At 37.7% G+C, this 27,630-nt stretch overlaps 1 protein-coding gene across 2 annotated transcripts; it reads right to left on the bottom strand.

Moving 5' to 3' along the window:
* Nucleotides 1–586: 586 nt before the first annotated feature.
* Nucleotides 587–23,256, bottom strand: LOC103989119 (alpha,alpha-trehalose-phosphate synthase [UDP-forming] 1). Of its 2 annotated transcripts, none has more exons than XM_018828030.2 (18): nucleotides 23,155–23,256; nucleotides 21,950–22,390; nucleotides 21,495–21,592; nucleotides 20,919–21,307; nucleotides 18,785–18,899; nucleotides 18,492–18,593; nucleotides 15,805–15,955; nucleotides 14,378–14,466; nucleotides 10,133–10,181; nucleotides 9,598–9,698; nucleotides 8,497–8,684; nucleotides 5,883–6,000; nucleotides 4,292–4,471; nucleotides 4,099–4,221; nucleotides 3,931–4,018; nucleotides 3,695–3,825; nucleotides 3,123–3,221; nucleotides 587–1,238 (listed from the first exon to the last, which is right to left on the bottom strand). In XM_018828030.2, exons 2-18 carry the CDS (start codon nucleotides 22,368–22,370, stop codon nucleotides 816–818), a joined length of 2,865 nt encoding a protein of 954 aa, XP_018683575.2. In that variant the 5' UTR covers nucleotides 22,371–22,390; nucleotides 23,155–23,256; the 3' UTR covers nucleotides 587–815. The 2 variants fall into 2 exon arrangements, with proteins under 2 accessions (XP_018683575.2, XP_009406159.2); XM_009407884.3 differs by having other exon boundaries at nucleotides 23,152–23,255.
* Between the last annotated feature and the right edge of the window lie 4,374 nt (nucleotides 23,257–27,630).

Below are 27,630 nucleotides of genomic sequence, written 5' to 3'. Positions count from 1 at the left end.
TGGTATCGCGACTTGGTACCTACGAGAGGCAAATGGCACGGCCTAATTGTATGTTTCGCCCGTCTTTCACCAGGTAGTGCAGTTATCTATCGTCCCCCATGGACCATCCATCGTCTATGTTGGTGGTTCCTTTCGAGCTTGCGAATACCTTTTTACACGTCCCTCCCTTGATCATGCATGCCTCCCGGTTCAACTCTTTAAGGAATTCAACTCTGTTCCGTATGCATCTTTCCTTATCTTGCGTCATGCACACTGTTAAAGATTGTGCAGACTGGTCTGGTTGGGTGACGGGTGCTTCCTAAACCAGATTCTCCACCTTTGCAAAGAGAGGAGCCGCAGTTGGATGTCGTTGTCACTGCTCTGCTAGTATGATGGTGGTACCACTGTTTATGGGGGCGGAGGAGCCCTTTAGTTCAGTAAACCTGTTTCAGCGTTACTACAATCAAGGTAATGATTACCGAAACCAATCTGCCGATCTTGAGAATTACAACTACTGTTGAGGTGCGAGAGATTTGCTTGAATCATCAGCCTTTTTTCCAAATTAGCTGCATCACCGGAGAGCACAACAGGGCCTCACTATGATGGATGATATCATGTACAGGTGCGCTCTTATGATGTTCAATTAGCATCTAACAAACGTCAGATATAAAAGAAACCCGTATAGACACGTGAGAGAGAGAGAGAGAGAGAACAACAGGGCCTCACTATCCTAACTCTCCTGGATTGATGACTATGATGGATGATATCATGTACAGGTACGCTCTTATGATGTTCAATTAGCATCTAACAAACGTCAGATATAAAAGAAACCTTGGTTAAAATAATGCAGCAAGAGAACCTTGACAAGCTGCCTCAGCCATCTCTCTGAGGAAGACCACTACATCATCAGATGTATTTAGCAGATACCTTGCATTTGAACGCTTCCGCCCGACAGCACAAGAGAAGTAGTTGTCACCCTTGAGATCAAGCACCGATGACCCTTCACGCCATGACATGGTCTCTTGCGGAGATCGCCATCCGGTCAGGATGTTATGATTTGCTGGCATCCTCCTTTCAGATCCAACTGGAGCCCTTTGAGGCCTAACATGTGACATCCTTGAGTTGTTCCTAATGTTTGATGATCTTCCAGTAGACCTCTTGTCAGGAGATGCTTTACTGGTCTCAGATATTTTCATTCTGGTGGAACTTGCAGGCTCGGCTGGAAGCTCTGGCTCAAAGAAAGTATAGATATCCTCGTCCTGCAAGAGAGAACTATCTTCCTATTAAATAACAATTTCCAAAATTGTGCTGTCCACGTGCAAAAAATGAGAGGAGTAAATTAGAAAACTATGCACAAGTGTCAAGTCATATTCAGGGATGGATCTATAGGATTAAAAGCCTCCAAACATAACAGCCAAAAATGTATAAATTTCATATTCCGAAGACGTTTGCCACTAACCTACTAGTGTGACATCATACCCTGAAGTTTCAGAAGCATCACCATGCAATATGATTGAGCCTATAATTTAAAGTCTCACCACTAGTGGAGAATCATCATTAGTTAGTGATCCCAAATGCAGCACTGGCAACTTGATGTCCTGTTATTGTCTAGATAACAGAAAATGAACATTACCTCTATGTTATCTAAAATTTGTATCAGGTGGCAAGAAGAGTCCTTTAGAAATACTGTATTCTTTTTTTCTTTCTCAAGATGTTCACCATGCAAAGACAAAACTAGTAACAACGACTATATGCAACACCAAACTTAGTTACCAGTCCAAACATGTCGACTTCAGCAGCCAGAAAAGACGCAAGACATAATTAAATATCAAGTACAATAAAGTTTAAATTTAGAATGTTGGTTCCCCATAGCTTTAGTTTATCTGTAATGATCCCTGAATATGACTTGACACTTGTGCATAGTTTTCTAATTTACTCTCATAGTTTTCTAATTTTCTCCAACATAGTACAAACAACTGGAGAAAAATGCCTTTCTCTATTTCTAGGGGAGTCAAATGTACTTAGATAGGATTCTAAGCAATAGCAAGAAAAACAGGGTGAATAGGGTAAGCCTATCATCAGAAAAGAAATACATTTACATTTTTTCAATAACTATACAATCTTATATTATATTGAAAATATCTTGTAAAGATTAGACTAACCATACTATCAAAAAGATAAGATTAACCTATTTACTACATTACACTTCTTTTATAGAGATCTCATGTTCAGTGCTGAGATACAGTATTATACAACATAACTGATATGTGTCTATGTACATGCTAACATCACATCAGACATTGGATGTCAGATCCAACACTCATAATAGAAACAACCCCTATAGAACATGGATTTTGTTACACTCTAACTAACCACAGGCCACGTTCCACCCTAGGATTGTCAATGAATTGGAAGCAAACCAATCTGATCCCTTCAGAAAATGATATAGATTTTTATGATGTAGTGACTCAAATGGAAAGATAATCCAGTATCAGATGATTAACTTGATTAGATGGAGATCAAACCTAGACGGAAAAGGATCCAATTTTCTTATAAGCACAGAAAACCATTGTATCACTCTATCATACACCAATAGTTAGGAAGTCGATAACTAAATACTACAAGGTAACCTGTTATTAATCTTGGATAGGAGCCACTTAGCTTCTAAACACATGAAGTACATGGAGGAAAGATCTTTTCACAACCTTGTTCCCACCTGAATATCTAATTAATTCAGAGACTACAAAAGCAGGAGAAATGGAAAGTTAAGCTTGACAAACGCCAAAAAATGGAGGCCCTGCACAGAGTTGATTGGTTTTGCAAGGAGAATGGCTTTGCTAACCCAAGAAATTAAGATGAAAGGCCGAAAAGGGTGCCTATTCTTATCACTTATAAACCACATTTGCCTTCACAAAACCCAATGATTACTAATGCTAACTGACACATTGATCACAACAAAGCAATTTGGTGCAAAACGTTCCATATAACTTCTATTCTTTCTTTCTTAATGTATCAAAAACCTTTTTGTTCTACTATTCTAAGTATAATCAGGCAGATATGGAACAATAAGAAAAAGACAACAATAAAAGCAAATCTTTGTCCAAACATCATTCTGCAATCTCAACTATTTAAGAATGAGTTACCTTCCCCAGAAAATGGCCAACACATAAAACATAATCAATTGGTGTAACCATGCTTTTGCTATGAACTATTTCTCCCAATATACGATCAATTGCAGCACCCTGCACAAGTACATAAAAGAATCAAATAAAAAATTATGACCTTTACAGGTTTAGAGCTTTTTTGATCCCCTAGCTAATACCTACATATTGATGTTACACAACCATACTCATGTGCCAAGTTAACATTGTTTTGCAGCAATAACTTCTACAACAATCCTAAATGATGCAAAGTGAATTAGAAAATGCTGCATCTTCTGTAGTTTATCATTGGTACAAGTGAATATACAACCAGTTATGGTTTTCTGTAACCTATTTGACACATGATCAGCCTCACATGAATGCATGCTATTTTACTTTGCAATACCAACAGCAGGTAAAATATCAAACCCAGAAGTGCTGACTAATTTTCAGCACATGTATTCTTTCATGAAAAGAACCAGACATTCGTCTAAAACCAATATGTACCAACTAATCCAATACAAAAAATATTGTGAAATTTTTATCAAAGAAAACATAATTTTCTTCCATGTCACCTTTGTAACACCAACAGATCGAACCTCAACTGATCTGCTACCTTGGACCACGTCAACTGCAGTATTTGAAATTGGACCTGTCCACAAATGCTGCAACATATCTCGTGCCTGAAGCCTCCCAAACTCCACATCTGCCAAAAAAAATTGAGTAAAGAAAGAGAAATAACACAAACAAAACTGTGAGCAGGTAACTTTTTTTAGGCAAGTGACCAGTTGAACATGTTATGATACTCTACCTGCATACTTGTAGTTCCAAACAAGTGATGTCTCACGATGCTCAAAATGAGACCTAGGTGTTCTCTCAGTGAAATACTCAAACACATGCTGCAAAGTTCCAGTCAGTTACAAATCTAGTTCATCAAACAATGTGAGGAAAGAAATGGAAGCCTCAACAGTATAAATACCTTTACACTGTCAACCCAATCCATATTTAGATGCTCTGGCATTGTTGTCATCCAGTCTCCACCTGTGTGACGCAAAAACATTCCATTTTCTGCAGCAAGCCACATACTGTACTCTCCAAAGTTCTGTGAAAGAATAATGATGTTATCTAGATAGATAGATAATAAACATCAAACAACCATAATGAGGAAATACATCATCCAAGACACTTCTGTCACTTCCACTGAGAACAACTACTGTTGTCTGTGCATCATTGCAAAGAGTTGTCAAAGGCACTTTCAGCTCTGGATGCAACTTAAGCTCCATTTCTTTAATTTGATCACCTCCTCTTCTTCCAGAAGACTCAACAGATTCAGTCAATGTTGCATTGAAACCCTAAAATTAGACAACAAACATTACAAAAACTATTAGTCATGTTTGAGAAGTTAGACATCAAAAGAGTACGCATGTAAAATTTCTACCATGGAAACAAAAAAAAAAGTTACTGATAATTGTGCTATAATAAACTTATAGAACTAGAGAGCAAGCAATTTTTAGCCAATAGCCATATGACAGGTTACTTCTATTTATTATTAAACTTTAAGCTAGATTAAGATTCGAATAAATGGCTCCCTTATCTTGCATTACAGACAGTTAAAAACAAAAACTGAACTGATCTATTACCATAATACTTGGCAGTACTAATTGTTGTAGACATTAGGTTAAATCGAAGACATTAGGTATAATCATTAGGCTAATCACATGAAATTATGAAAAAACAAACACGCATAAGTAAATTGCTTAAATCAAAGACAACTTCCATCCGATCTCGAGATTCCCAGTTTCTTTAATCCAAATCACCCTCCACTAATTGCAATTTGAAATCAAAAGAGAGAGAAAGAGGGTGAGAAGTGAGAAAGAGTGGGTGAGAGTTAGAGGGGGAGAGGAGGCAGCCAAGAAGGGGGTTAAATAACAACCCCCTAAAAGTGGGCCAGTAGTCAATTTTGGTCAAATTTGACCATTGGCACTTGGCACTGGTTGAAATTCGACTGTCACCACCAGTACAGGAAGAGAGAAATAAGAGTGAGAAAGAGTGTGTGAGAGAGAGTGACTGAATGAGAATGGGAGAGGAGAAAGCCAAGAGGGGGTTAAATAACCCCCAAAAGTGGGAAATGGTCAAATTTGACTGTTGGAACTTGGTACTGGTAGAAACTGGACCAGTACCGGCCGGTAACCGTCAAATCTGCCTGTACCAACAGGAACAGTAGGAAACTAGGCATACCAGCTGGTACACCTTATACCACAGTGATTTAGCCCAAAATTGACTGGTACCCTACTGTTTTGGATGAAATTGCAGTCCTTACTTGGTATAGAGATGAATAAAATCGTAGGTTATGAGATGTCAACAACAGGAATTGTAACAGAAAAATCGATAGGGTGCTCCAGTTGAATAGATCAGAAGAATAAAATTTATGTTTCTTGTATTAAAATTCACAATTTATATTAAAGATCAGATGATGTTGGCAATCGAACAACTTGGCAATTCACAATTTAACTGCTGGTATGAACAACTTGGCAATCGATTAGAGCAATGTACATCTAGGAAGCTCTGATTGCTTTTTAGAAATGTTCACACTATAAGAGCTTAGAAGTCAGCATCTACATAAGCAGAATATTTCAGAAACTACCAAGGGAATTATGATTTCTATCCATAAAATAAGTTGGAGACAAGAAAAGCCAGGGCAAGCAGCTTATCAGTTTATCATTTATTCCAAGAAAGCTCCAAATACAAGAAGAAGAAGAATACCAGTATAAGCAATCGATTCATGGATTGCAAGTACCGCTCAATGGCTATATTGGTAGGAAGTAGTGGTGGAACTTGTCTTGTTCTAAGCTGAGCTTCAACAACAGTATCATTAAGTTCACTATAGTAAGAAAAGAAAATGGTCAAAAATCAAAATAATCCAAAATAAGTACAAGATAAAAGGTTTAATTAGTTCACTCTAACTCAAGAAGCAAAAAGAACATGCCTTTATGTATAGGTTACAAAGGAGATGTAAATGTTCTGAACAAAGAGATTTACAATTTATAGAAACATGAAAGAAACTACAAAGAACTGATGATAACTTGATCAAACAAAAAGGCAAATATGTTCCTCAAATTAGGTCCCTAACAGACAATATATTGTTATTTTGAAAAAAAACAACATAGTAAATGATAGTTGTTTTGCTATAAGCATGCAGCATGACATGAAAAATGCTAAGATAACTCAAATATAAAGCAAGAACCATTTAGTCTAAAGAAAAAAATTACAGGTTATAAGCTTATAGTTAATAGTAGACTTCAGAAGAACTACTATGTTGTAATCGACTAAAAGGTTTCTGCAGTAATTAAAAATCGTATGCAGTAATTAAATGATTAAAGAAATTAGTCTTTGTAAAGTCAACCAAAACCACAAAAGAATCCTGTTGGACAGGATATTGAATGCCAATACAGATGAGTTCATGGACCACCATTGCAACAGGTCATAAACAGGCTCACAAAAGATGACCTTATATAAATTTATCATAACTAAAAGACACTCCATTAGACATTTAAAACAGGACTCAGCCAATTATTTACAACACACTGAGCTAAAATTTACCATCATATTATATTGGTTTGCTTATAATTTTTATCTTTTGCCAGGGTTCGTCGTACCACGGTATAATGCCAAGTATGTGTGGTACATATAGGGCCGATAGGGAATCGATACATGGACCACCTTGTATTTACCAAACGACTCTGTATCGCCTATTACGGGCGTATATCACTCAATAATAGTCGAAATCTATCTGTTACTGACCTGTACCTATCGATAACGATCATATTTCGATCGTTACCGACGGATGGCTTGGATTTGGCCCTTTCTAGTGATTAAATCCATTTGGAAGGGTTTTTCGATCATATCCATAGACACATGCTTGAATAAGGTATATTCAATCATACTTACCTCAGGAGTCGCCTTGGACACATGGTTCACGATAATCAAACTATGACCATCATCACATTGATGCACAATGGCATATGATGGATCAGTATACTATGTTGTAGGATCAATTTCAGGATTGGGTCCGACAAACACATCAAATTGATATGTTCATCGTTGAGTTTCGTCATTCTTTTTAGTGGTGGAACAAGGTATATCCATAGATTGATTACTTAGTTCATTTGAATCTTGAAGTTTAAATTGTTTAACAAATAACCTAATGATTCAAATAATTTCTTTGTAGATAATTCAATATCAACAAAAGGATAGTCTGAAACGTATTATGAAGTTACTCCTCAAAGTTTTAAAAAAATATATGTTACTATTCTTTCCTAATTTAGAATATTTTTGCTAAAATTATACTAAATTTATATTTATTTTTAACTTAAAAATCCTAATCTTATTTTTTTTATTTTAAAAGAATTTTTGGAGCTATTTTTTATCATGTTTTTTTGTGTCATTTATCGCCCATCGTACCAACTCATGGTACGTTGGTACGGAGTGGTACGTATCATATCGTCAGCCGACCGATACACCGGTTCCAACTGGTAAGGTGAACCTTGACTTCTACATCTAGCGACAAGCCCCTTAAGTAGTTTCAAGTGAGAAAATTCTTCATGATGAAACATAGACACAATTATAAGATACTAACATGAAATAAGTAATTACATATCTAACAAAAAAGTACTTCCAAGAATATAGAAAGGATGCTAAGAACTTGTGACAAACAGCATGACACAATTATTTTAATTTCATTAATCAAAATTTAATGCTCACTATAAATCACAAAGACTAATCAAATAATATAGTATAAATATCAAAAATAAAAAGAACAAAATTCTAGATAACCAAAGTTCCCCTAAGTAGTATTTGTGAAGTATCAATCTTTCTAACAATTATTCAAAATGTCAAATATTTAGATAAATTTTGGATACTAAACCGAATATAAGCATCCAACATGGATTCATGAATTACCTTCAACGATGAATACAATTCTAAGATACGAGGTGTCAACAACAGAAATTGCAACAGAAAAGACAATCGGTAGATTCTAGATGAGTAGAACCGAAAAATATAATCTATATTTTGCTATAAAATGCTAATATCTATTGCTATTAAATGCTAGTATCTATTAGATAATTCTGATAACTAGAACAACAAAACAGATGCTAAACACGATTATCGCTATCATGGATATACACAAAAATATTTTTTGGTTACTTCATTATGGAAAATATATGCATACATTAATGATTTGCATAAATCACAGAAATAGCTGTAAAAATTGTGGGTATGCCAGCCTAATAACAAGTTTGAGCTCTGTTGTTATATTGTGTGACATCCTTTATGTTAACACAAGATAGAGAAGTTTCAAAGTTAGGCCAACCCACACCTCACAAAGGTTTCTGCCCAGTCTTGGGCAGTGTGTGTAGTCACATGGGCGTAGTTATGCCTGTGCCTCTTCTCTCTCTCATCAGGAGACATGTCCAATGCATAACCTATAGAAGCAGCAACTTCTGTAATGTTCCAAGGGTTTACTAAAAGTGCACCAGCCCCTAGGGATTGTGCTGCTCCTGCAAACTAGATTAGGGGGACAAAAAAAGATGCATAAGTCAACTTCACATAAGATAAAGTAGATGGAAAGAGAATTGCTAAATTAGCAAGTGGAACACATTGAACCCAAGGAAAATAACTGATGATTCCGAGAGTTGCAAGATACAATAATGGGTAAGACAAATAATAGCACAATTTCCCTGTTTCTTTGTTTCCTACACTTGGAAACTCTAGAAGTAATGAAATACAAAGGGCATCCAAAATTCAAAACTCCATTTCATTTACCTTTCTCATCACCTCCCTTCCATAAAATGGCACTTATGAATATGGCCAAGTACTTCTCCAACTGTTTTCCCAGATGGACCTAGCAACACAATTCACTCTGCAGAGAGTTTCTGTCTTCAACTTTTCACCATGCATAAATGGACCCAAGGAAACTGGAACTCGAACTTTTTTATTTTAACATTTGTTTCAACACTAATTAATATTGGAAAACAATATCAATTGTAGAAAATCCACAGATTATTGTTGAAATTCCCAATAACTATGTATAGGAAATATCTAATGGGATTTTTCACTCAGATTTTCTGGGATAATGCTCATAGTGTTCTGTCAATACCAAGCTCTCTTATTTGCAATTCATAGCCTTGATAGATATTATGCATAAGCAGCCATTAAAAACTGGATGTAGATTAGTTCTGTAAAGTAACATCTGAAACAAAATCTTCAAAAAAAATGATAACACCATAAAAGAGGCCATGGCAGCCTCATTAATGCATGAGGAACTTATTCCATAGAAGTATGCAACAAGCGACAAAAGGAACCTGCCATTAGAACAGTAAATGCAGTTGAATTTGCAACTAGGATGTAAGAATAGAAACTAAGATCACTGAATGCTAGAAAATCAAAAAAACTTTAGATAACAAGATTCAAGATTTACTTCACTTAAAATGAGAACTCCTTTTTTTGAGCCCTGGCATGCTACAAACTCATAGCTTACAAGATTCATCCCATCTCTCAATGATGTTACTAAAGCCACATCTGAAAAAAAATGGAAAATGTAAACTTGTTAAATGGAATTGAATGATGAACAAAAGCAATTGAAAGTGAAATAAAGAGAACTAGAGTAAATATGTTATATTAAGTTAAAATAAGGCAGCAGTCAAGCCAAAACAATATGCACAAGCTATGAACTTCTATAAATGTGGAACTTCAATGCAAGAACTCAAAGAAAAGAATAAGATGAAATATTAACCAAAATACTACATCACAGGTAAAGGAAATGCCAGTCTAAGATTTTCAGGCCACTAAATTGTGCATAAGAATAATTAATATTTACATGTTACATACAGATAAAGATGTGTGTAGCCAAAAGGAATCATTGTCGTTTCCTTATTTATCCTCCATAAACTACCATGAAAAGAAATGCATTGCATAATCAACTGAAAGCAAATTCCAAGGGTGTAAACAATCACCTGTAACTGCGTATAGAGCACATAATGCATGGAAGTCAAGAGAACGATCCTGCAGGAAAGTAAAATCTCCATTAGGAGACACAAGTCATTTCAAGATACAAACAAGCTAATTAATAAGAATAAAGTAACAAAAATGTCAGAATTCAAGAGTTGTGCCGGAGCATTGCCGAGAGTTCGTCGGAAGTACGCCGAAAGCGTGCAAGATTAACTACGATAGTAATAAGACATAAAGCAGGTGTTGTGCCGGAGTCAAGATTGAGATCACGTTGGGAGTTCGAGAGTTCGCCGAAAGTTTTGTCGGAACCAACCGAGAAGTCCACAAGCTTGCCAAGAAGATCGTCGTAAAGTCCAGGAGCTTGCCGGGAGTCCGCCGGAGCATTACCGAGAGTTCGTCGAATGTTTGCTGGAAGTATGCCGAAAGCTCGCCGGAAGAGCAATTGACGCATCGGAACAAGAAGTGTAGTAAACATGTCTTAATTGTCATAGTTAGAGCGTAAATTAAGTTAGGATTGGGAGGTAATCCCGCTAACTTAATTAGGGGCCAATTGGGCCCTTAACAGGGCTGAATTGGGCCGAATTGAGCACCCAATTCAGCCCCTGAATTCTTGGCTGGCGATGGCACCAGGCCGGTGGTGGCACCGCCTGGAAAGCAGTGCCCCAAGAAATATGGGTGGTGGTACCGCCGGCAGTTATTATTGCCAGAGGTGGTACCGCCCAGACTGAGCGATAGTACTGCCCAGTGTCAGGTGTCAAGCGATGGTACTGCCCAGTAATGGCGGTGGTATCGCCAGGACCCTGAAAATTCGGGATTAAACAATTTTTGGCTCCATTTTTGAAGCCATTGGAGCCTATAAAAACCCCACCCTTTTCTGCATGAAAAGGCACGAAAACATTGAGATAATCTTGAGTTGTTGGGGTGTAAAAGTGTTGTAAACAAGTGCTAGAGTTCTCCTCCTCCCTTTCTAAGTTTTGAGATCATTCAAGAGAGGTGTGAGACTTGTAAGGGTTCTCTCCTAAACCCGTGAAAAGGAGAAAGCGTTGTAAAAGAGGTGGTTGGTATTCACCTATTGAAGTAAGGCCTTTAGTGGACGCTGGTGACCTCGTTGTCGGAGGAATCCGAAAGTGGATGTAGGTCACATTGACCGAACCACTCTAAAACTCGATTTGCATTTACTTTGAGCAATTTACTTTTATATCAAACTGCCTCTCCTCCTTACTGTGCTTTTACTACGCCTACGTCTTATATACGCTTTCAAGTAAACACCTTGTGAGATCGTTTTTAATCGTACGAAGATTTAATGAAACCGACGCTTTTCATTTGTGCAATTTGCATTACTACAAATCTCTTTAATCTTCTTCTACACTTTTACGAAAAGCTTTCAAGTTCAAATTCTCTCCAAAACGGATTGAATCAAAACCATTTTCGTCGGAATCGATTTTAATCGAAACAAAGTCTTTTGAATTCGAAAAGTTTTCCGCTGCACTAATTCACCCCCCTTCTTAGTACCGCTCTTGATCCTAACATAATCATGATATCAATAACAAATTTTTTAAATAACAAAAAGAATGAATATTAAAAATAAATAGAGGAGGGTGGAAGGATAGGATGAAATTAGGGATTTTGGAACACAACGGTCCACCAGGAAGAACTTATAATGTCAATTTCCATAAGTGTCTTTTGCAATACAGTAATAAGTGGATTTGGAAATCCTTGCATAGATATATTCCATCAGCCATCCTAACATGCATGCTTTTGTAATTTGGTGTCTTCAATTTTTGGTCGATAACTTGGAAGTTTCAGTTGACATTCATTAACAAGGCTTAAATGTCTAAATTATAATTTACAATATGTCAACCTAATTTTGTATTTTCTTTTTCATATATTTGCTGGGTTATAAATTTCAAGCATGACAACTTTCTAGGACATAATCCACCAATAATTATATCCTTAAAGTATGTACATCTCTGATAGTCAAATTCAATAAATTATCTATATTTACCTAAACAGTTTCTCATGTTATAATTCATTAACTGTTTATACTTTATAGCTACCTCCCTTGTTGCTCAAATATTAATAAGAGGAAGTCAAATGCAAAAATGAGGAACAAGATAATCTTAAAACAATATCGTGGCTTCATTAAGAAATAAGCAAACATTTGTCAAATAGTTTACTCAAAAGTTAAGCAATGATTTTCAAAAGCGCTCAGGCGCTCGGGTGAGGCGAGGCGAGGCCCAAGCGCCCCGTTTACTATCCAGGCGATGCACTTCAAAGAGGCACCGCATGGGCGCTCACTCGAGCCCAAGCATCGGGCGCTGCGGCGAGCGCCCGGGTTAAATCAGGCGACCAAACCAGCGTGTTAGGTTTGGTTCGGTCGCATTTGCGTTAGTTGGTTCAATCGAACCAACTAAAGCACCGATATCAGCCTCTCTCTGCAGCCCCTCACGACTTCCCCAACCCTAACCAGACTCTCGTTGTCGATTACATTTTCTTTCTACTGTCGCTACCGCTGCCGTTGTCGCTACTCTCTGCTCTGCCTCTCTCTACTACTGCTGCCGCTACTCTTCGCTGTCGTTGCTCTTCGCCCTGCCTCTCTCCGCTATCGCTGCTCACCGTTGCTCTCAGTCAGCAGTCTCTGCTATCAGTCAACAGTCTCGGTCTCTTCTCTTCTTACACTAATAGTATATTGTTAACAGTATACTATTAACAAGATTTTTTATTTATCAGATTAATAATATATTATTTTGATTTTAATACTGCTAACTTTATTTATTGTTTTGAATTTTGAGACTTTGTTAATATGACATTGTAACTTTATACTTAAGATTTTCTTAATTTAATACCATATTTTTATTTAAATAATTATATTTATTGATTATATTATATATTTTTTATATTTTAACGTCTCACTTCACTCGGGCAAGTGCCTAACGCTTCGGGCGTTTTGGAACCTTGGCGCCTTTTGACACCCAGCGCTTTTTAAAATCATTGTAGTTAAGTAGTTACTGAGCTCTCAAGCTTGAACATTATGCGCAAATTCTCCATCAAAAGTATCAAGAACCAATTTATGAGCAGGATTTAAGTTGCAAATTCATAAAAAAATTCTCAACCATATTAAATTATCCCGAACAATGATGGAAACAAATAAATCTCCAAAAAAGTACATCAAATTTAAAACTCCAATCGGAACAATTTGGTGAACATTTCTCAGTAACAAGAATCAGGAACCACATGATCTTGATACAAATGAGCTATGTAGAGATTAACAAAATTCTTGTCCTGTCTGGTTGTTTTAGTGAAAAGAGTGCATTTTTGTTAACATGCAACTACAACTACTAGCAGATGATCAACATCAATGTTCTAGGGACTTAAAGCATATAATGGCCAGAACACTTTAGTAGACAAGAGTAGATATAGATCTTACCAAGTATGTTTCATCCAGGATAAGCTTATATAGTAAATCCATCATTAATATAAAAAATGTAAGCTGTTTAACGATCATAGAGTGATTCTAAATGTCAAATGAGGCAATCCATCTTAAGTTTCTAAGTAACTAAAGACCTTTCAGGTCAATAATTATCAATATTTGTCTTCAAATATGTACATATTTATTGTTAAGAATGTTTTGTATTGCTAATGATAATTAACTCAATATCCCTTTAGTACAGAAGCTCTATCAAGTTTGTATCTTGCTTGGGTTGGTAAAAAAGGGCCACACAATATGGATCTAGGGTCACTAAAAGAGGGTCACATTGCTTTTCCAGGAACTACTCAACGTATTACAGGGGATTTCAGACATACAAGAAAACACAGATGTCATTAAATTTCTCACCGACTAACATACATGCTTAAAGCATATATGCCAATGTGATATCATTCAAATTTCAAACAACTGATCTATGTAGTTCTTCAAAATTTTAACAAGTTGCATTGGAGCTGAGCTAACATCTTTTCTGTGGGAAAATAAGCAAGCTACCCTAATAAAAAAAATCAATGTCTGCAAGTCATGATTAAAAGCAATTCCTGGTATGTCTATTGTAAGATTTTATCAGGAAAATGACATTATAATTACTATAGACCTGAGCAACAGCAGTAACAACAGTAACAGATATTTTGTGTTAATATAGAACAGTTGCTACAAGTAGTAATGCCAACGAAGCATATCGGACTCTCTTCCAGTGTACAACTAAATGAATAGATAGAAGTGATGAGATATTAAAACCATAAGAATAGTGGTTGAAACAAACCAGATGATGTATCGGAACAGCAGTAAGTGTTCCAAATCGACCATTTATACGACCCACAATTTCATGAACCTGGCTAGTAAGCTTTTGATCTGTTTCACAAAAAGGAGCAATTTAGAATACAGTTACTTAGAACCAAAAATCAGTGAAGTAATGTTGTTTATTGCCATAAATTTCCTATACAAGTTGCTCTTGCATAGGAAATTTCAAGTTCCTCTCTTTCCTTCCTCCTTCCTCCTCGTCTTCCTACACCGCTATGCACTACCTTTGTCATGCACAGCCACACACCTCAGTGATGCACAGCCACACACCTCCGCATCGAGCTCATCGTAGACATCAACCCCACACAGATGCCTACTGGTATGCCTCTTCCTCCTTCCTCTTCCTCCTTCACCATCTCCTCTCTTTCCTTTCACCTTCCTCTTCCTACAGGTATGCCTACAGGTATACCGATACTGAGTGGTATGTACTGGTCTAACTATATCACCGAAATGGGTTCGATACTCGAAATGACAATCCTTGCTAAATACTAAAGTATAACGATTAGAATTTACCAAAAGATTAAAAATGACAGATAAAACATATGAATATAACATGTCTAATAAGAAAAAGTAGCAATTAGAAACTAAGATATGATACAAAATCTAATATTTCAAAAGAATAAACATGAAGAGCTAGTGAACATAATATACTGTTTGTACTATACCAAGAGCTAGCAAACATAATATAATGGTTTTCAATTTCAAATTGTGTGCATGGTTGATTCAAACTAAATAAGTATGTAAGAAAGAAGTATACGAGCCATTTGTCAAGTTTCTTAACTTAAAACATCTACCTGGTGCCTAATTTAAATTGTGATTCAATGAATGGTCAGTTTAGGACTAATGAATGTGTACATTAGCCTTTCCCATACATCCACATAAAAGGCATCTATTAACTCTCCTCTTACGTGACAAGTTATGGTAAAATGTAATAAAAAGTATAGAGAATGTTGAGGATACACACACAAGCATCTCCCGACGAATGACAAAGTAGCATGGCGAGAGGTCATATGCCAAGATCCATCCAACGACACAATCTTGTGTCATATAAGTCGGCAAGCTCATTTGCCAGCTGACCTAGGCCAAAAGTTGGCCGAGCCATGCATCACCTCCATCCCAATCCACCATATACAGAAGCCCCTCCAGCACAAATACATTCCAAGTTGTGTTCATCGGCATCACAATCCTTAGTTGACATAGTTAATTCCCAAGGAAAACCAGGTAAAACTGATTTTCCATAAAATCTAACAGTAAGTTCTGGGGTTGCCATGGGAAATGGAGACCTTATAAGAAATGTAAATCATAGTATTGGTACCAAAGACAAATGGCTCGAGAGAACTGTGCTATTATGTAGAACCAAACAAATTAGTTAGAAGAAAAGACACATACATTCAGGGACATCAGTTCTTGTCGGCACAGCAATTTGCAGCAGAACTACTTTATCACGCCAAGATGGATTCTCTTCTAGGAACTTCTCAAATGCCAAAATTTTCTGTGGAATCCCCTTAATCATGTCAAGACGATCAACACCCAGCATTACCTACCAATAAATAGTTGATTTACTGATAATACAAAGTAACTGGAATATGACAAAATTTAGGGCTACGATCAAGAGATTAAACTAACAATTAAAGGGAAAACAAGTACTAAATCATCACTAATGACTCAACATTAGAAAAATACAAAGAACATGTGAGAACCTTTGAAGGCAAGGTTTCTGAAAGAATAACAATGATCATCATTAAATATTCACAATCCTGATAAAGAAAACAGAAATGAACCTTAGACCAAGAATTCAAGCTTAGTTAATTATTCCACTGAATCTATGTAATAGGCCTCACAAATCAAAGTATCAAAGCATAATCTATTGAGACATAGATACATTGTATTTTGCTATATCCACATTAGACGTATGCAAGATAATACTTTTTAATAATAGTTCTATAAAATGTCATACTTAAGGACACCTAGATATACTTCATAGATACCTTCTGCCAGATACTCTTTAAAAAAAAAAAGGTAATCCTTTAAGATACCTAGGAATACTTCATTGCTACCTTCTGGCTGAACCATTAAATGTTTGTTCAGACAAACTGATTATAATTATACTAAGAATAAATTTACAACTGATGAAATTAAAAGGATGATCCTGATACATTCGTCAAATGTTTTTGCTATCTTTTCTACCTCATTACGGTATCACTTAACATAATTTCTTTAATTATGGGTATGAGACTGCTAGTTAATTATTCGTTATTATATATCATGTTACATATCTTTATATTCCAACACTGCAAGTAAATTTTATATAATGAAATATTTCAATTTTCAAATCTTTCTATCCAGGCATCCAAATTATGTCGTAACAATATAAAGTAACTATATCCACACTTCATAAAGTATAAGTTGAAATTATAAGAAAAACAATTTTCAGATAATTGAGCCAGAAGCATAGGCTTACAATGTGAAAAAAATTTGCTCATTCAAGCCCCTGTTTTACTCCTCCAGAACCAAGGTCAACATCCCAACATCTGTAAATAATTTAAGTTTTACTGGAATGATTGTAAGGAAAACCTTGATAAGAACAGATACTTGATTGTCACTTTTCTTTATTTAAGTTCCTTAGAGCTTAGGAATATATGCTTTGCACAAAATTTTCCTTCACCAAGGTGACAATTACTAACAAAACAAAACAGTCAAAACTAAGCTCTACCTTTGAATTTTACTGCTATTCATGGAAACGTAGCACTTGGGACCCTTTGAGCTGGAGGTTGATATTGCGCAACTCCAACATAGTAATGAATATGTAAACAACATCAAGAATAAAGGAACGAATTTTGAGGGATAAGGCTTTAATATAGAAAGCCAGAAACCTGAATGGTCATAGAATACTTAAATATATGCTACGAAATTTTGAGAGAGATGAGAATTCATGTTGCTCTTATCAAATGACCACAAGGCAGAAGTGAGTGGGCCTAATTTGTGATTGCTGAGAAACAATTAATTTGTCACAATAAACAAATTCCAATTGTGACAAATTTCAGAAAATGCCAAGTGCATTTGACGGAAAACGATGCAAAATCACCAGTGAAGTAGATCCATTACACCCAAAAAAAAGGTGCAAATTTTTACAAGGTTTTGATAACCAGAAGTTTGTAAGAGAAAACAGAGATGAGAAGGCTCACAACAAAGTTACCCCAGTAATTGCATTCAATCCCTTAATACAACTAGATCTAGCACATGAGATGCATGTGAATTTATCCAAACATAGAGTGGTCTGGATGTCCAAATCTTATAATCTGATAGGCAGTTATCATAATTGTTATTGATTGTGCAAAACTTAGAATGTAGTTTTTACATGTTTGGCTCAATAAATAGGGTTTACCAATTGGATTAATCCCATGAAGTGTTGTCATATTGCATTGTTTCAAACTATAAAATGCTTCCGACTTCACACATGTTATTCAAATCAACAAATTAATCTCAGATTGCTTTGTTCTCATGAATCATGGCAGATGTTAGACTGCATTCCTAATCAAATCATTTTTTTACTATTGCACTCTAATTGCAATTGAACATTTTTCTTGTCAGTTCATTTTCGTGCTAGTTCAATATGAAGATGGTCATTTGCTCTAATTAGATTTATTGCACTAGGGAACTCTCTAATTTAACTAAAGCCACAGTATATCTGGAGTACTTCTCACCAGGGTCCCCCTCATACTTTGACTCGGACACACATAATTGGACTGTACTAGTCCTAGAACTATCCAAAGGCAATATAACAAAACAAAAAAGGGTCATAAAGTAGGGCATGTTTTCACTTTAAAAATTTTTTTGCCAAAAATGTAAGATCATAACAAGAAAAAGTAACCTTGGCAATCTTAAAATGAGTGGTCCAGAAGAATTGGCAAGTTTGTGATTCAAACTAATTTTACAATGTCACTGGCTTGTCATGTCAAGCATCTAACTAACAACATTGGTGAGATTGCATTGGCTATTTGAAAATCCTGCTCGCTGGGACCTATAAAATTTAATAAATTATGTAGGTTGCGGAGATAAATGATCCTGCTGCTTACCTTTCGACCTGCAAATCTGTGTGTCAGCTCGTTGATGTGCTCTTTGACAGCTGGAAGCTCAAGTGCTCGTTTAAACCGGTCGGAGTCTATTCCAATTGGAAACTGAGGTTTCAAAATAAAAATTAGAAGGAAAAAAAACACCAACTCGAGCAATTATTTGTAACCAAAACTATCAATGCATTTGTTTTTTCCTTGGTTGAAACCTAGCCAACAAACAAAGTAATGATACGTCACACTTTGGAATACTGATGGAAGAGTCAAATGCCATCAGAAATTAAGCAATTCAACTATACCGCAGCCACCCTAGTCAGCCGTCCTTGATCTTCCACCCCTTCAGGTGTGCCCTCCAGCCCAAGAATGCGAGTGCAAGCACTAACAAAATGCCTAGCATAATCATATGTGTGGAACCTGCAGTAACAATTTACATGATGAAACCACTGGCTGGTGAAAAAAGCTCATGAGGCAGGCACTGAACAATAATGACCTTCAACCCTGGCCAAAACAAATGCAAGGGAAAGAATAAAATTCTAATTGAACTCCTGAAGAAAAGAAAATAAACAAAAGTGAAACTCATGGCTTATCTGGTAAGATGTCATGCAGTGTTAGTAATACAAATATACATATAAAATGAGCCAAAATCAAAGGCAGCGGTTGTATGCCTTTAATCATTAGTCTATTAATCTCCTGAAAAATTCCAATGCCACAGAGAACACATTCCTTATCTGGAAACAAACAATCACCATCAACCATGCCATCGATGAATCAGAAGAGAACCACAGAACTCTGTACAGTACATGTAAAGCACAAGTACTCTAATAGCAAATTTGTCAAATGAAAATTTCTGCACGATGTTAGCACCATTATTAATCAAAATTTGTCACATCATAACACAGTAAGATTTATGCAAATTTTTGGTCTGAAGAAAGGACAAAATTGTATGCATATGATGCAGAATGTCATATGCATCTCAATTCAAAACCAAAATAATCTGTCACAGAGGCAAGAGAATAAGTCAGGAAACAGCAGAGGTGACTTTCTCATTCATTCAAAAACAAAAATTTTGAAGTGATGTTTGGAAATTCATACATTCAATAAACTACATGTAGATCGCTAGTTCTATGAGAGAAAAGCAAAAGTGATCCTTTCTTCTGCTCACGCAATTAAGATTTAGTCATACACAAAAAACAAATTAGTTTCTTCCAACTATCAAACAAGCATTATAAAATTGCAGAAGTAATCCAAAGATCTAGAATTCTTGCTGCAGTTAGCAAGAGCTGCACAAGTTAAATCTAATTGAAACAAACCAAGAAAAGATCAATCACTAAAGGGGCAAGGATGCCACCATTTGCAAGTTGCAACCATCAATCTTAATCTAAATGTTAGCCAAAAAAAACTGTCTAACATTGGCCATAACTATGTATATGCCATTTTCTGTAAAAACAAAAAAAAGACTACAATCTTCACAAATGCAAGTTAATACAATGATGACAAAAGAGAGAGATTATTAATCTCATGCTGCACTATAATGAATGATAGATAAATCCATGATCCTTTTACGTGCAAGAGTTCAATAAGACATTATATATTAACTTTGGTTTTAAACTTTTCAACACAAAAGAATCATGTTATTTTTTGAAAAAAAAATTGAAAGATACTTTAAGCTCTAAATCATCATCAACACTTTCAGCCTAATCAATTATCACTTTATCCACACTCAGCTCATTAACTTTCCTCAAGTCATGTGTTATCCTTTTAGACTCTATCCTCTTCGCCTTCTCCTTTAAAACAGAGGGATCTATGCATGTGCATGTCAGTTGCATTGAAGTGCCAGATAATTCATCCATTAGGTTATTCATTGGCAATTGAAAAAAAAAATTATATGTAATTTGGCCCATATGAATCTATGGATAACTATTCTAATCATTACTCTCAAGAAGAGCAAATCCAATGAGCAAAAGATTTTATCGTATATTCTCCTAAGGGAGAAAAACATCCTCCAACAAAATGTTAGATAACAATGGTAATCAAAAGTTACCTGCTATAAATAATTAGTAAAATAAGACAAAAAGTCTCCATAACAATAAAAATGAAGAAATGAAACCAAAAAGATGAGAAGGAAGCTGCTTTAAATTCTGGAGCAGAATTTAGTTTTCCAAATACCACTCGTTTGTCAGAATGTTAACTGACAACAATCCTCACCATGAACTAGTGCTAGTTTTCCTTCATTCCGAATCATGTTACACCAAATCCATTGAATCTAAACCTTAATAGAGCAAAATAAACCAGAAAAGACAATACACATAACTGCACTAACATCACAAGCATGAGACGAAGACTGCATTCCTAGCATTCCAAAATTGGGAGTGCATGGAAATTCAATGTTATAACATTATACGAAGTGCATCAAGATGGAAAATGCCTGCTTACCCGACCAGATCAGCTGCAAGAACTGATCTTAGTAACTCAGACCGAGACGGCAGGGTTCTGTGGATTTCTGAGGAAGGGAAAGGAGTGTGAAGAAACCAACCCACTTTCATCTTGCTATTGTATTCCTTAAGACACTTAGGAAGAAACATGAGATGATAATCATGGCACCAAACAACATCCCCTTCTTGGTAATGCTTGTTCACAACATCAGCAAACATCTGGTTTGCCCGCTTATAAGCATCAAACTGAGATTGGAAACTACGAGTGGTCGCTAGACGATCTTCTTGTGGAAGCCCAAGGTAATGAAAGAGAGGCCAAAGTATGTTGTTGCAGTAGCCATTGTAATACTGATGTACTATTTCTTCATCAAGAAAAACTGGAATGCATCTCTGCTTGAAATAAACAACTCGTTATAGTAATGATTTTGTAGCCCTTTATCAGGAAAACTAACAGGCATCTATGCTCAAAAGAAAAGCATAGGCCACCTGAGTGAAATCCGATTATTTTGTATGGTTTCAGGGGCAGAATCATCAAAATCTAAAACAGGAGAGGCAGATACTCAAGTTTAGACAGGACCTTTTCAGCCAATGCCTTTGTGAGTGCTCTCTGCCCAACTTCATCTGGCACACTGACACCGGCCCATCCAATCCACTTAGCATCAACATCCTTTACACCTACGATGTTGAAGAAACAAGAAAAATAAGCTTTCCCTTTTCTGAAGAACATGCATTATGTCAAACGGAGCACCTGATAACCATGTCAATTGTGCTCTTCTTTGCATGCATGAACAAGACAAATATGTGAACAAGATGGAGTATCTCATATGCACGAGTTCCAAAAAAACATGCAAAAAAATTGTGTGGCTTTAACCTAAATTCATATACAAAAACAATATCTCGTTCTACAATCGTTATTTTCTTCAAAGAAAAGGGATTCCAAGGTGCAGCGGCAACAGCAGAAAACTAACGATCGATATAGTGCACCTATCATACATCCCAGAGAGCATTTGGAAACTGAGAGAGCAGACTTACCGAGCAGAGCGCTGACAAGTCCACCGGCACTGATCTCCAACGACCAGGAATCCTCCCCTCGCCGGACCGCAGAGACGGGCAGCCTATTTGCCACAACCAGCAGCCGCTGCTTCATGGGTCTTCCCCCGCTCCTCCTACCTCCCTGTCCCGTTGTGATCACCGGCGCCAAGGACCCATCGACAATCTCTTCATCGGGCTCACCCCCGACCTCCCTTCCACAATCCTCCGGCAGATGCTCAGAGGACTCAGCCTCCCGGCCACCGTTGCCGCCAGCCTCGTCTTGCTGGAACGCTCTATTTATCTTCCTAAGCTCTCTGTCGCGCAGCAGCCGCTCGACCCGCGTGGGGTTCCGGCTGCCGCCGTACTTGGACCCCTGCATGCCCCGCTGCTCGTCCGGCGGCTGCCCGGATGCCGGCCTCATTCAAGCAGATGCCGGCCGCCCTGCATTCGGACAGGGATGAGCGCCGTTAGCCGCTGTCCAGCACACGCGACAGACACAAACAAATTCGTCATCGACAAAGGAAGCCCGGGGAGTTCTATCCGTCGACGGCAGGCGGCTCGGCGAAGGTGCCCTTCGGTGGCCACATTACTAACTCTCTGTGCGGATGTCGATGATCTATTGTCTTCTCAAGTGTCCGCTTCCTCCTCCTCTCGGTACGGACTAATCCTAGTCCAGGTTATGTGATCGTCGAGGAACGTGACAAAGAACGAGGGGAATCGGGATGGGGTCGGTTACGGGAGGGAGTGGTGCGGAAGCGGTGGTCCCGCTACGGGTCTCTTGAGGCCCACCCTCCCATCTCACCTGTTCCATTCGACGAACACGCGAGTTGCTCGAAATCAATCAATGGCGATTCAAAGAGATCAAGAACCACGAGACCAACCGCCGTAGACCCACAACTCAAACCCAAGAAGCAAGAAAGAACACGGAGAAAACCCTACGGCGATGAGAAGGATCGATCGCAAACACAGGTAAAAGAAAGAAGGACCAGCGCACAAGGATCAGAGAGAAGCCAATCCCGCCTCGATCTGCACCAAAACAAGGGGCGAAACAAAAAATCTTGGCCAAGTCAGGGTAGGGTGGATTCAAGAAGTGGGTTCTTGACGGATTCGCAAGCTAAGGCCGAGCGGTTCGACGCAAGATGGAGGAAAACGAAAGCGAGGGAGAGGAGAGAAGAAACGAGGGTCGGAAGGATTTCTCGTACCACCTGATCTCCTATTTCCTCCTCCGAACCGCGAGGGATGCGACGGGGAAGCGAGGCGGGGTTGGGGGTTGGGGTGGGGGGAGAGGTGCTGCGGGATGCAATGTCTCTCCGGTAATCTGCCCCCCTTTTATACCTGTCAGTGAGTGGTGTAATGGCATGCAGGCGAGGACACCACTTCGCACGCCCGTCAAAAGTGTATCCATACATACGGTACAGCGCACAGCGACCATGGCCGCACCGACTTCTGTATGTACGTGCGTGTGTGAGGAACACATTTGAGATGGCGACCGGCAAGTCAACAGAAGCGAGGTAGTTACGATGATAAGAATCATGAGTACACGTGGACGGTTAAGAGTCAGCTGTAATCCGCGTTGGTGACTTGGGGGTGTCACGCACGAGAAGGAAGCCGCTACGGAAAGCAATCAATTGACTGGGCGTTTTGTTGTATTGGGTGATCGATGTGGTGAGCGGGAGGGGAGGTGGCGTTGCTGTTGAGCCCCACAAACGTGGACGGTTCGGTTGGGGGTTGGAAGGAGGGCGAGCGAGTCAGGGGCTGCTCGTGACGTTGGTTTTGATCCACGGGGACGACAGCTCGACACTCGCTCCCCAACCTACCCAGGATTATATCTGCTGCAATACCTCTCTCAGGCTGCAGGTTCTGATGGGGATTACGTGTCTCATATATATATCATGTTAGAATTCGTTAGTCTATCAAATCTGGATAGTAACATTACACCCAAAACAAGATTAGGATCGAATATAATTATTATATATTTGATCATATATTAAAATTATACTTATATTTTTATATTAACTTGAAAAGGAGTGAAATATCTTTTATTTCTCGATTTTTTTGGAGAAATAATTGACATCATGTTTTTACCAATGATGACGTCAGAGGAGCTCTACGTATCAAATTTGAGTAGTGACATGAAAGTTGCGGACGTGCTTGAAAAATATAAATGAAATTGATGAGAGTCCGACAAATCGGTGCAGTAAGGAAGGCTCCGTGAGCCGTCTTGGGACTGTCTGTTTAATGATGTTTGAATGGTTGTCTAAAAGTAGGCAAGCTTTGTAGAATGAAGTAATTGGAGGAAAACTTGGAAGCAACTCTTAAAGTCCGATCATGCTTTTCTGACAAATATAGTCCAAAGAAAAGACCTCATTAAATTGTTGACTGATACAAAAAGATAGCGATTGAATCGGTCAATTTCATATTGCATTTTTAAGTTACATTGTGAAAAATGCCTACATTTTCGTGATTTCAAGGATAGGCAACTTTGACTTGTCATGATCATTTATGTATGTATGTATATATATAGATAGATAAAGCAAGAAAAGAGATTATACGAAGTTTTTGTAGTACCGTAAAGAAGCAAGAAACAATGATTAGTTACAGCTTGGTATAATAATTAAGTATGAAATATATTAAAAAATAATTAGATTTCAATTAAAATTATGACAAATAGGGAAGTTTATATCGTAGAAAATTTGGAAGATAACATTCTAGTAATTATATTTTTGAACATTCTTATCTACATCATGACAGAATGATAGTAACTTCTCAGGATATCTCACGAAGAGAGTGAAGTAGAAAGAGAACATAAGGGTTTAGCTTTTTGATCTACGACATAGTGTTTTTTTAATATCCAAAGTTTCCTATTGATTATAATACTTGAAGATTTAGCATTAAAGTTTTTTTTCTATTAAAATAATTACTTCAAATGTTTTCTTTTATTATCGTACAATAATAATTCATGGTGTTAAACGTTCACTGATAAGTAGAGAGAGAGAGAGAGAGAGAGAGAGAGATTAAGGAGGTATAGATAATATTGACAGTGGCTAAAAAGAAGAATATTGTTTTCGAGAGGTCATCTGCTGAATATGATGAGATAATGATGAATGTTTTCCTTTCTGAATAGCATTCGTCAAAAGCAAAATGAATGGTCACCTTCCATCGGTGATGCTCTGTCTGTGCTGCAAATGGATGGATTGGCATCTAAAACACTAGGAGATGGAGGTAAAGCGTGTTCGTCACATACGTGCAACTTTATCGCCTCCCTTAGGCCTTTCTTTACACATCTTTATTGACTGCGAGAGGAATATGTACATGCATATATACATATTTATACCCACACACACGCCTTGAAAGGCTAAGGATAGAGCATGGAAAGGGAATTCCCCAGCTGACGACGACATTCACAAATCCAGATTTGGGATCACAAGCTGGAGCTGTCAAACCAAAGCCAAAAAGGTAGGAATGTGATGCCCAATTGATAATAGTAGAGATTCATTTTTATTCCTTGCTTTTGGCTGCATCCAAGCGATGGACGCTTTCGGACCATTCCTTTTCCTTGGAGATTAGGAGGGTCCTGGCGATAGAAATATCTCGCGAGCTTCACCATTCTTTCCATTCTTATCGTGAGATCGATCAAGGCTAAAATTAACCTTCGATCCAACTAGAGCCTCACGTCTAAAGGAGCAGCTTTCGTTTGGACGATAACGTCGGCCCCCGAAGCAATCATGCAAACATGAAAAGCTGCTCGAGAGAGCTTTGCAGGCTGAAAGCCAAGCCACATGCTGTTGCTGGGAGTGGGAGTGGGATACAGGGTTGCTTCTTTGTTGACTCCGTTCGCACTCCAAGAACAAGACGAACTGGTGAGGTCCACGCAATGGAGAGTCAACTGGGAGTCCAAAGCAAGCTCACCCAAGAGCCTGATGGTGGCTTTGTTGCCTTTGTTATCTCCAATATATGATCCAGTCATGCTTTGTTGTACCATGCTGTTGAGAGAGAGAGAGAGAGAGAGAGGTAGTGCTTCTTCCCGAAGCAAGAAGCGGATTCTTCATGTCAGCGTTGCCAAACAAAAGGTGCAAAGCTGGAGATCTCATTCCTTCTATGTTTTGGTCCACAATGTCTTTTTCTTTCACTATGTATTGGGTTCTAAAGATGCTCATCTCACTGACTACCACAAAGTAGCACTGTGGCAAGAGAATCCTGGAGGCGCTGCACATCCATATCATGACAGCCATTTCTGGAGCCCCCCACAAGTGGCTTTTGCCTCTCTCAGAGGTTCTTCTCCCACGCTGCAAACTTGTGGTTGATTAGGCCACTCTTGAACCTAATTACTGGGGAATGCAAAAGAAGAAGGTCAACTTTCCCATGAAATTTTAGTTGATGTGCATGAATTTATGAGCACGCACAGCAACATAGAAACGGTGGAGACTGCAAAGCCTTTGCTCGGAGGCTAAGGCAGCAGTAGCTGATGATGATTGATGATGGATTAAGAGGCAAAGGAGGGCATTTTTGCGTGCGTGCGTGCATGGGCCATGCACGAAGGCGGTGGCGCCACTTTAAAAAGCGCACAAAGTTGGCGCATTGCTGCCATCCACTTTGGCCAGAAGGCTCTGATGCCCCTCTCCGACCCCTTTTCTCGACACCATACTATCACCAGAGAGCCATCCATGGATGCTGCCACCATCTCTCTCTCCACAAAGCTTGATTGATTGGGTCGGTACTCTCGATGAATCCGGACTTCACTCGTGGGGTAAATCAACTAAGATCGTCGATTGATGTGGTCAATTAAGTTACCATGAGCATGACATCCGAACAATAATAGTTCTTTCTTATGGCCAATTATTACCGCATTTATCGACACCTCCTGATTAAAAGCTTCTGAAACACTCTAAAAACCTTCTCGGTACTTTGTTACCCAACTCGAACAAACGCTGCCTTAAGCATTAGAAGGTCATTTATGTTAGAAAAATATTCATGTACGAGATGAAAATAAAAAAGAGAGAGACAAGCTTTTAACTTTTTAGGTTGGATCGGCATCAATTTTGCACAATTTGATTTATTATTATTATTTGAATTTTAAAAATATATGTATGTTAATAGTAAACGGTTTGATTCATCTCATCGTTATTTGATTTTTAAGAAATATTAACATAATTGTATATGCATGGGGAGGGGTTTGAAATTTAATTAGGTTTCTTTTAGCTTTAAGCATACTTAGAGATTACGATTCCATGTGATAAATTATGATGGTGTAAAAATGTTTTTATTTTTTATTTTTTTTATCTCCATGGATGCTTTGACTAGAAGATAAACACTAATTTATTTAGATTTGTGATGTTGCACTCATGACCTGATCGACAAAGAGAATATAATTTTTTTGACCTTCAACGAACACAAAGTCAACTTTATATTTGAAACGAAATGATCTTCCTCTCTAAAGGAAGAAAGCACCAAAAGCCAACACTTTGACTAATAATAACAATAAAAAGTTTGTCTTTACGCTAAAATATTAAGTGAATCAAAGTGCCATTAAACAATAGAGCTAACCACTGATTGCTTAAAGTGCATCATCATCATCATCATCATCATCATCATGTGTTTACGAAGATGTTATCTAGCTGAGTCGATAAAAATCTTGACTGAGAAGGAATAACAAGTGAAGTATAAATTTGATGGCCAAAAAA

Source organism: Musa acuminata, chromosome BXJ2-6, assembly GCF_036884655.1.
Source record: "Musa acuminata AAA Group cultivar baxijiao chromosome BXJ2-6, Cavendish_Baxijiao_AAA, whole genome shotgun sequence".
NCBI classification, from domain to species: domain Eukaryota; kingdom Viridiplantae; phylum Streptophyta; class Magnoliopsida; order Zingiberales; family Musaceae; genus Musa; species Musa acuminata.
This window is presented reverse-complemented; position numbering and strand designations above follow the sequence as displayed.

Excerpts from the sequence above, each read along its gene's own strand:
- LOC103989119 (XM_018828030.2), bottom strand. The coding sequence starts at position 22,370 with ATGAGGCCGGCATCCGGGCAGCCGCCGGACGAGCAGCGGGGCATGCAG. Across the intron at positions 15,956-18,491 it reads ACAGATTTGCAGGTCGAAAG|GTAATGCTGGGTGTTGATCG; the intron begins GTAAGCAGCAGG and ends ATTTATTGGTAG. Across the intron at positions 14,467-15,804 it reads AAGAACTGATGTCCCTGAAT|ATCAAAAGCTTACTAGCCAG; the intron begins GTATGTGTCTTT and ends TTTGTGAAACAG.